Genomic DNA, 10,640 nt, shown 5'->3' on the forward strand with positions numbered 1-10,640 from the left:
CACCTCAGAGCTAGTCATGAGGAATAACTCATATGCAGACTATCATTGATCGTATTTATCTCAGGGGGACTGTTATAATAAGCAAATTTAGCTGTTGCCCTATTCAGATTTGTTATTAGCTATGAGGTCTGACTGCAGACACTGGAGATCAGTTGTCTTTGTGAAGGGAATCTTGACTGTTACCATTCTTAAACAAAGCGTGTCTATATTAGGTGGTTTAGTGTGATTCACATAGTATTTGAAGGGCTTTTGTTGTTATACCACTAAGCCATGAAAAGAATTGGTTCATGGCCTTCTTGCTGCATCTCCTCTGGCCCTCTACATCCTTCCCTGACAGAAAGAGAGCACCTCTAGCAGAGCAAAGCGTGTATTCCTAAGGTTACAAGATGTCTGGATTTCCCAGGACATGTACTCCTTTTCGAGGACATGTCAAGGGGTCCGGACTGCTTTTCAAAACCCAGCACTTTGCCCAGGTTTTGAAAAGCTTCCCGTCAAAATTGCGTTGGGAAGGGGCATCCGACCATGTGCGGATGCCATCTGGGGGCAGGGCAGGGGGCAGAATGGAGCATGACACAAGCTGAACTGGGTGGGCCTGGAGGTATGTCCATGTGTCCGGATTTTCCTTCGGGAAAATCTGGTAACCCTATGCATTCCTCTACTCTTTTCTTCCTGACATTGGTGCCTCTCCTGCCCAAGTGGTTCATAACTCAGGTCAGCTGTTTGACCTTTCTGCTTCTATCCACACCCATGTGACCTGCTAAACTGAACTAAACTAAAGCTTAACTTTATATACTGGGTCGTCAACCTAAGGAAGCTCGACTCGGTTTACAACAATTAGATAAAAACTAAAGAAAGTAATAGCAAAAGTTTCAAAGAGATTAGTTTTCAAAATGTTTGGCAAAAATAAAAGTTTTTAGAAGTTTGCGGAAAGATTGGAAAGAACTGGGGCTCCTCAGAATTAAGGGGAGTTCATTCTATAGTTGAGAAAGTTTAAAAGCCAGAGATTGACTGAAGATCTTAACCCCTTAAATCCTTTTCTAGATGGAAGGGAGAGTTTGAATTGTTGGATGCCTCTTGCAAAGGAAAATCTGTAAGCATTCCATAATAAGGGAACGAGGGGGAATAAAAATGCCAGATATTTTTTGCTCAGTATTTATAGCATTCAGATTGGCCACAGAAAGCAATAGCTACCTCCAATCTCTACTCAAAATGCCCAGAAAATGTTTTTTAAAGCAGCATTGATACTCATTTTCAGCTAAACTTGCATTTCACCTTAATAATAATAAGATGGTTTGGTGTAATCCAGGGATGGCTGGCTGAAGTAGATGCTGTAAAGTGACAGGGAAATTCTAAAACCAGCGCTTAGGCACTGGCAGGCACCCTACTGACATCTAAGTTACTTGAAGAACACCATTAGAAACAGCAAAAAGCGGCAAGCTTGAAGCTACTGTCGGTGCCTAAATAAAAGGCGCTTTAGACCGCCAAATTCCAAAGTAGGTGTGGCCAATGCCAGAAGTGGCGTTAGGAGGCCTAAAATGCCTATGTAGGCGCGATTCACACAAAGATAAGGTACTTTGGAAATTAGTGAATCGCCATTAAAGGGAAAATAGAAATTACTGCCATTTTACAGATGCGCTAAAAGTGGTCTCAGCGCACAGGAAACCCCCACACAGCACTGACCACTTTTTTTGTGCAGCTTAATAAAAATACTTCTTTATGTGCTTTTTTTTTTTTTTTTTTTAGCAAATATTGCTATAAGGTGTTTTTATTAATTGGCCTGTAATGCCCATTCCCACTTGGACTATTTATTTTATAACAAGCAGGCTATAAGTAAAATACATAGTGAAACTGCTTGGGAAGTCTCTGACCTAGGAAAAGAATGAATATTTCTGCTAATGTAGGACAAAGACAGAGAAATGGAAAGTCTTGCCCATTCCACTAATATAGAAAATAAAAGAACTCCTTTTTTCCCCCCTCTCATTGTATGTGTCTCAAGATGCGGCAGTTTCTAATCTGAAAGCAGGCGCAGTAATTACTTAGAGATGTTTAGGAAGGAATTCCTCCATGCTTATCTATCCAATCGCAACCAAAGATTTATTCAATTGTTTACACAGACGTGCAAGGTGGTTTTAATTGAGCTTTGGCATTTCCATCCCGCGAATCACTTTCAACTGAAGGCGGTGTTTTAGATGGCTGTGTGGAAGTGGCGATATACCAAAGCAACTGATTTAAGTCCAGCAGAGATTTGCTGCTATTTGCTGCGTGAATACAGAGCTTTTGTGGCAATTGTCACATTCAAAAAGCAATCAAACAGGCTTCTGGGGATAATACTCAGAGGGGAGGAAATTTTTTTTTTTCACTCAGAGAATAGTTAAGCTCTGGAACGCATTGCCAGAGGATGTGGTAAGAGCGGATAGCGTAGCTGCTGACAGGGTGGCGCAGTAGTTATAACTGAAGCCTCAGCACTCTGCGGTTGTGGGTTTAAACCCACGCTGCCCTCTGTGACCCTGGGCAGGTCACTTGATTCCTCCATGGCCCCCGGTGCATTATATAGATTGTGAGCCCGCCAGGACAGACAGGGAAAAATGCTCGAGTGTAAACTATTTCTGAGCTCCCCTGGGAGAACGGTATAGAAAATTGAATGAATGAATAAATTAGTCTCCTGCTGAAAAGTGCATATTCTTTTTCGATAGTATATACAAGCATAAACTGCCGCCCATGCGTGATTGGCAATATCAGGAAAGAAAGCTCACTCTTAATGGCATTGCTTCTGAAACACTAGTGAAGACTAAATAAACAAACTTAAATCAACACCGCTGCGAATGGCCCCCCCCCCATAAAAAAAAAGAGAGCAGAAAATGGTGGCGTTGCGCATCCTTACTAAGCACGGGCATCTTTGCGTGCACTAAAGAGAACTGCACAGGTGGGCACATATAACCCGCGTTGTATCACGCCATCAAGTCTGCCCAGGCTTACCCGAGTTGTGTAGGCTGCTTCTGGATCATCTTCGAGCACGCGGGACATGCCAAAGTCTGACACTTTGCACACTAAATTGCTGTTAACCAGAATATTGCGTGCAGCTAGGTCTCGGTGCACGTAACTCATGTCAGACAGGTACTTCATTCCTGACCCAATGCCCCGCAGCATTCCGACCAGCTGGATTACTGTGAACCTGCCATCATTCTTCTACAGAGAAAGAGGAAAAGGCGATATTGAATCATACATTACCACAGATTAAAAAAAAACAGCTTCTCTAGACTGACATAGGATATGATAGTAAATAGGTTTGCATTTTGGTTAGAATTTTAATTGTGATTAATTGCACATTTATAGGTATGTTATTTATTTACTTTTCTCTCCACTACAGCTCCTTGTGACTGGGAATCCTCCACAGTCCAAGTTAAAAAAAATTTTTTTAAACCCATATCTTTAATCACATGATTAATTTTAATTACAAATTATAATCAAAATGCAGCCCTAAAATAATTAAAGAATAAAAAGTAATGAAAGTTAAAAAATACAAAACAAGAGGAAAATTTACAATTTAAAGGGTCCTTTTACCAAGCTGTGGTAAGTATTAATGCATGCTTACCGCAAATTAAAATCCACTACTGCGGGGCACAATCAGGATTCCTGCAATAGTTTTGACATCTGCATGACCTTCCCACGCTGGTGCTGATTAGCACATGGTTATTGCGTAAGCCCTTAGGCCCGGACTCTATAAAGGGTGCCGTGATTGGCAGCTGCCCACAAAAGCAGCACCAATCTCATGTCAATCACGCGATGGCGCTGTTTATAGAATCGTGCCTACGTTACAGATAGGCACCGGAAATGTAGGCCGGGGTTTTCAAGGTCTACATTTCTGGCACGAAATCTGTGACGAGAATCGTGACTACGGAAATGCCTACTGACGCCTAAGGATACTTCCAGCATTAACCATGCCTATTTTATCCGTAGGCACCGGCAGGCGCCTCCGTGGTCACGGTTCCAGCACTGTTTGTGGAGGCGCTGTCTTTTTTTTTATATAATGAGATTTTAATTGCTTTTAGACCAAATGATTAATTATCATGTCAATTAAAGGCAATTAAACCAATTAAAAATGGCACCAATTATAGAATTTGGGCCTTAACGCCTACAAAATACGAGCTATAGTTAAGGGTTCACATGTTAATGGGAAGATGCACAAGTGGAAAATGCAGCCTTTTTACAGCCATGATAAAAGTGGCTTCAGCACATGGGAAACCCCAGTGCTAATCACAGCGCAGGACACATTTTAATGCGACTTAGCGCAGGATACATTTAAATGCGGCTTTCTAAAAAGGCTCCTAAGGAATCTAAAACAGCATGCAGAATTGCTATAAACAGCCTTACAGTTTTCAAAGCCTACTTCAGAAAACCAAGCCATAAAGCTTGGATGCACTGAGAAATTTCACTATGGCTTCCTGTGAAATATGGAATATTCTGGATCTCTTTTTTTTAGTGGGACCATGACATTAGAATGCTTTTAGAAAGGGGACACTAAAATAAATCAGGCACACTCTCAATAAGACAGGCACTGTAACATAAAACACTTTCAAAAAAATCTTACAGCAACCTGGAATTTTATTTCCTTAAGTTAATAAACTCATATTTCTGGATGCAGAATGAAGAAATTGTGCAGGAGTTTCTCATTTATCACTCGGCAATCACCTACCCTTAGGAAAGCGTCCAAGGAGCCATTCTCCATGTACTCTGTTATGATCATCACTGGCTTACCTAGAGTTTTCAGAAAGAAAAACACCATTACTTGATAAACACTGCCATTAATGGGATAAAAATGGGCTGCATGCTATTTTATTTCCAAGACATCTGTCTTGCACCATCTAATTTAATTAAAAGCGCCAAGCTATTGCCTCAGCTGTGCAGAGATGGAAATGAAATATTAAAGGGCAGGTTCAGACTCCATCTGGCAGATTAACCCCTTGATTGACTTGTTTACAAGGGCTTCACTGACATGGCTGAGGGTCTCGGGGGGGGGGGGGGGCAGTAAAAGTGGATAACTGCGTACTTAAGGACCGCAAAAGAAATTGAATTGTTGGAAGGAAGACTGGGAAGCCATATGATACATTTTTGTGAATATTAAACTCCTTTCCTGTTATGGAATTAGGCACACCAGGAGTCTTCTGAAGCTGTTGACACTAGAGATATAATAAAGTAACACAGTAAATGGTGGCAGATAAAGACCAGAATGGCTCATCCAGTTGGCCCAGAAAGGTGGCGAGGGTTGTACCTGTAACTCTGTGTGGGTTACCCTCCTCCTTTGTCTTTAGGGTTATAACTAATGTCCAATAGTCTTATTCCCTTCTATACCTCTATTTTTCTTTTAGAGCTCAAAAGTTAAATTAGGTTTTACTGTGTGGAAATGCTCTATACTTTTATTCCATCTTCATGCCAAATAGGAAACCTCTGTGTTTATACCTTGCTTCTTTAAATTCCATCACTGTTCTTGACCCCATCACTTCCCATGGAAGAACATACCACCTTCTCCATAAAAAAGTATTTCCTGGTGTTGCTTTTAAGTTTCCCTCTTTGCGATTTCATATCCTCTAGTTCTATAGCTTTTTCATATTTGTAAAAGTGTTGGGTTTTTTTGTTGTTTTTTTTTGCTTCTTATTCAGTTTCAAGAATTTACGGTAAATGTCTCTGTAATATTTCCCCTGTCCTGCTCTCCTTCAGAGTACACATATTTAAATTTTCAGGAAGACACCCCATACCATTTTGGTTGCTTTCCCCTGAAAAGCTTTGAGTCTTTACATCATTGGCATGACATAGCCGGTGAGGTAAATGCTCTAATGCATTTACCTTGCCGGCCCGCTGTAGAAACCTCTACCGCGGCTTTGTAAAAGAAACCCTAAGTAAAAAGGTTCCTTGAATCATTAATAGTCCACATATTTTGTGACTTAAAAGATAAGTTTTGACTCAAAAGAGAAATTCAAATGAGTAAGTAGATAAACTACCTCACAAAAACACCCCTTTGTCAGTAAACAAGTAAAAGTGGTTCTGCTTGAATATAATCAGTTAATTTACCTATAAAGGCATTGGTTTAGGAGAGCTACGATCATCTTGCAGTTAATAACACAATATTACTCAACAAGAGAACTAATGAATTTCTACATCTCTCCTGTTCCACCTCTGCAATTTATTTAGCATTTTTAATTTTGTGTTTATTAAATGCATCCATTTATCACAGCACTCGCAAAGCCTAAAGGAAGAATGGAGATGAATGCCCTTGCCAGTAAACAGCACTTAACCGTGGCAGGGGCTGTGAGCCTCCCATGCTGACTGCAGCAGAAGCAGTGATTACCGGGAGCTAGGCAATGGGACACGGCAGGTCACCCTTTCTATTCTGTGCAAACGATTTTCACATCATTTCACTTCAGGTACTGCAGTTGTACTGCACAAATAAATCCATCCTTCTCTAATGGCTAGAGCAATAATAGCTCCAGGTTTAAACCTCGTTGCAATGATTTTTCTGAATCCATTTACCGAGCTGCTACAAAAGCTATGATTTACTTATTGAAATTTGGCTATCCATTAATTTGTTGAATGCACCAAAGCCAGTGCAAAAACATTCAGACAATGTACTCTTAATAACAATCCAGCAATGATTGATGCTCCAAAACAACACATTTTAGGACAGTGCGCTCATCAAAATCCCACAGGTTCTTCCTAACTTAATCCCAATGATATATAGCCATTATAACCCACACAGTTTAGCCATACAATAATAGTAGTGAATCCCCACCTGTAAATATTTGATCAAGCAACAAAACTTTAATCTTCTTTCTGAAGTTGAGAAGTAGCCTACTGGTACAGCAGTGGGAAGAGAACCAGGAGAGGCTGATTCAAATAGAATACACTCCAGCTTAACTTTACCTTTCTGTACAAGTTGATACTTGATTATATATTGAAAAATTTGATAAATAAATAAAAGAATAAAAAAAAAGAATACACTACTGAAAACACAAAGATGCTAAAGATTAGAATATACGAAATACAACAATGAAGAAAACCTTTAGGAACATAAAGACAGCCTATGAGCTCACAGTCACACTTACTAAAGGAAGAGAAAAAAAAAAAAAAAAAAGATATCGGAAACCACTCACAGCACCTAAATAATTACAGCAGTGCAACTCCTTATTATTTTCAGCAAGTCACTCATGTACAAACTTAGGGCTGATGCAAAAAGCTACTGTGGGCTATAGTGCACCTTTAACGAGCAGTTTACCATCTCATTAATAGTCGCTGTATGTTGCTAAAGAGCTTATCAGCCATCTTGCACATGCAGGGCTGTGCGCTGATGTCTACTGTGAGGACTCAATGCCAGAAACCTACTGCTAAGTCTGAGGCTGACATAGAGCCCCCGCGGTCAGCATAGGCCACATCTCTTTCCCCTCTGCCCCACGTCAGATCCCTCACATGTGTGTGCACATACCCCCCCACACACACAGAGTGATACACCACTCTAATCCGCAGACTGCTGCTCATCCAGAACACAGACTGATTTTCAACCTAAAGAAATATGATTCAATCTCAGCCTTCACCAAACAATTACACTGGCTACCCACACCATCGCGGATAAATTTCAAAATTCCATGCATCCTACAGAACATGCTTCACAGAAACTCAGCTGCCCCCTGATCTGACTATTTTCAGCAGCCAGGTCCACCTCCAGAAGAATCCTTAACATAATTCAACTAAACATGCCATCCACACAAAACCTCCACTACAGGCGAATCTTCTACTCCATGCTAAGCTATATGGGAGTAAAAATATGGAATGACCTTCCAGAAGCAATCAGAATGGAAACCACCTACACCTTATTCCGAAAGAAGATGAAAACTCTTCTCTTTGACAATTGACACTACTAGTTCTCTTCACCCCTCCTCTCACTATTTAGGCCTCCCCTTCTTGTCCTTCCCATGTTCCTTCCTTCCTTCCCTGACCCCTCTTCTCCCTCGCTCTCCTTTTAAATGTAAGTTGCCTAGAGCCTGCATAGGTTTGTGCAACACACAAATGGAAGATTAGAATAGATTAGATTAGATAGATAGATAAATCCCCTATGGCAACCCTCCTCTGACATTACTGGATGATTGACCTTCTTCATTCTTCCCTCCTGACAAAACTATTGTCCTGTTGTCTAGCAGCACTCCTCCCTCCCCCTGCCCAATCAGAATTTTTTAAAAAAGAAGAAATTCCTGGTGTCTAGTGGCATCCATTCCATCCATGACTCCCTACCTGCTTTCCAAGCCCTCCCTGGACCCCCAGACCCTTAATATCGCTGAGCCGTCATTTCCAAAATGGCAGCTTCTGTCCCCTGCCTGGTGCATTGAGGAGATGTTCTGTGTGGGGCAGGGGCTGCCACATTGGAAATTAGTGCTTGGAGGCACTGATAGGAAGTGTGACATTTGGCAAAGAGTTGCGGGAACCCCACGTTAAAAGCCATGAGGTCAGTGGCTTTTTGCATCGGCCCTCTTAGATTGCATGTCTCTGAGGGCAGGGAAATGCTTATTGTATCTGAATATAAGTTGCCTTAAGCACCAACTGAAAACGGCATGAACTAAATCTAAAATCCTTTCCTTGAAGACCAAGTCAATTGTTTCAAAGTTACTGTAAGTTCTAATGGTACTAGGATGAAGCCCTAGCTAAAAGCATCAGAGGGTTTTGGAAGGGTCATAAACTAGCAAAAGGTATTTTGAATTTCTTTGATCTCTTGCCGAATATGCCATCATTCTGTGAGAAGGATAACACCAGAGTTATCTGGTGGAAATTAACATTATCTGAGCCGGTTACCAATGTTAGGAAATATGAGATAGGTGGGGGTATGGAGGGGTAGTTAATGGGAAAGGTTGGAGGAGGGAGAATAAGAATTATGGTGTGTATGGTGAGTTAGGGTCTATAGGTCAGGTTAGTAAGGGAGGTTGTGATTGGTGGAGGTAGGTGAGCATTATGTAGATTGACGCTAGGCAGGGATTGGGTGGGTGAGTTTTTTGAGGTTTGGAAAGATTTGTGGTGAAAGGGAAGGGTAGGGTTGGATGGGGATTAGGAAATTTTCCCTCCCTTGGTTTGTGTTGTGGTTATTGTGTTTGTTTTAAAGGGGATTATGTTGGGTTGGTGGTGGGGATCGCAGCTTACTTATAACAAAATTAGGAGTTAGCAAAAAGAGTGCTTTGACACAGTTGGGGTATGTAAATATATAGTTGATAAATGATGAAATGTGAATTTCATAGATGGCACCGTTGCGAGGGAAACATTGCCTGGCATTACCATGGGCCATGTCTTAGGGGATGTTGAAGGATGCAATTTAATGGAGAGCTAGGTTTGGCACAGAATAGCTCCCTGTGGGAGTGAAATGTTATTGGGAGTGTTGTTGGGGTTTGATATGAAATTGTACAATGTTTAATAAGGTTTGGGGGTTTTAAATTAAAGCTGCAGCCAAACTAATTGATCCAGAAATATTTGGTGGTGTCTTGATTGGTATGATTGCGGATGTAAAGGTGACAAAGTGAGAATGCTAATGTTATCCAAATCCTCTCAGATAAATGGTCTAAAAGACTATCCTCACACACAAAGATTATAAGTTGAGGTGCCCTAAACAAAATCTTTTTTTTCGGGTGGGGAAAAAACTTCAAACGCTCACAGGTGCTGCATATTAGATTGAACTAGTTCAGTCCCTCCGTTGTGAGCTATCATTAGTCTTTAAAAAAAAAACCCGGTATTGTTTTTCACAAATTATTTAAATTTTTTTGATTTTTCACTTTTTACAATATTCTCTCTATATTAAATAAAGCACTTAGCTCAAAGATGAAGACTGCTGGTTCAACGGAGCTTCCATTTCATGGAGCTTCTTCAGGAACCAGTTGTTCATTTAAGTACTTGGCTAGTTTTCTACTTTCCAGAGGAATAGCAAACTTTCATTAGCACACTTGTCTCCCACCGGCAATAGAGATTTGGCACCGGTGGGAGACATTACATTAGATTTCTATTCCGCCATTGCCTTGCGGTTCAAGGCGGATTACAAAAGAATTACAAAAAACTTATTACAAGAAGAAGATATCTGATAATTTCTAGAGGAGATAAAGAGTGGATAAGGTTGCTTTGAGGAATTGGGAAGGTATTAGGAAGAGGTATTGGGTATTGGGAGCTAGCGGTATTAAGTCGTTTGCAAGAATTTCTTGAATGTTTTGTAGTCTGGGGTCATAATCAGTAGATTGGAGATTTGGTTGTCGAGTTTTGCTGCTTGTGTGGCTAGGAGGCAATCATATAGTTTTTTCCGTTTGACTTCTTTGATAGGAGGGTGCGTGAATGGAGTGTGGATTTTCCTATGTCTATTTGATGTAGTTTGGTTGAGGCAATTGTTCAGGTAGGTTGGGCTGTCGCCGTTTATGGTTTTAAATAGTAGGCAGTAGAATTTGCACAGTATTCTTGCCGGAATTGGAAGCCAGTGTGAGTTGAGGTTTGCCTCTGTGATGTGGTCGTGTTTCCTCAATGTACTAATGAAAGTTTGCTACTCCGCTGAAAAGGGTAAAACTAGCAAAGTACTCCTATGAACGACTGGTTCCTGAAGAAGCTCCTTGAAACGGAAGCGCCGTTGAACTGGC

At 40.9% G+C, this 10,640-nt stretch overlaps 1 protein-coding gene across 4 annotated transcripts in view; it reads right to left on the minus strand.

Moving 5' to 3' along the window:
- EPHA4 (EPH receptor A4) overlaps positions 1-10,640 on the minus strand; it is a 328,329-nt gene that overhangs the window by 52,978 nt on the left and 264,711 nt on the right. For all 4 annotated transcript variants that reach the window (XM_033958139.1, XM_033958137.1, XM_033958138.1 and 1 more), the window contains exons 12-13: positions 4,694-4,755; positions 2,977-3,186 (exon numbers count right to left, since the gene is read on the minus strand). In XM_033958139.1, the coding sequence (XP_033814030.1) occupies positions 2,977-3,186; positions 4,694-4,755 (272 nt within the window). The remainder of the gene's footprint in view (positions 1-2,976; positions 3,187-4,693; positions 4,756-10,640) is intronic.

The sequence above is a fragment of the Geotrypetes seraphini genome, chromosome 9 (genome assembly GCF_902459505.1).
Source record: "Geotrypetes seraphini chromosome 9, aGeoSer1.1, whole genome shotgun sequence".
NCBI lineage: Eukaryota > Metazoa > Chordata > Amphibia > Gymnophiona > Dermophiidae > Geotrypetes > Geotrypetes seraphini.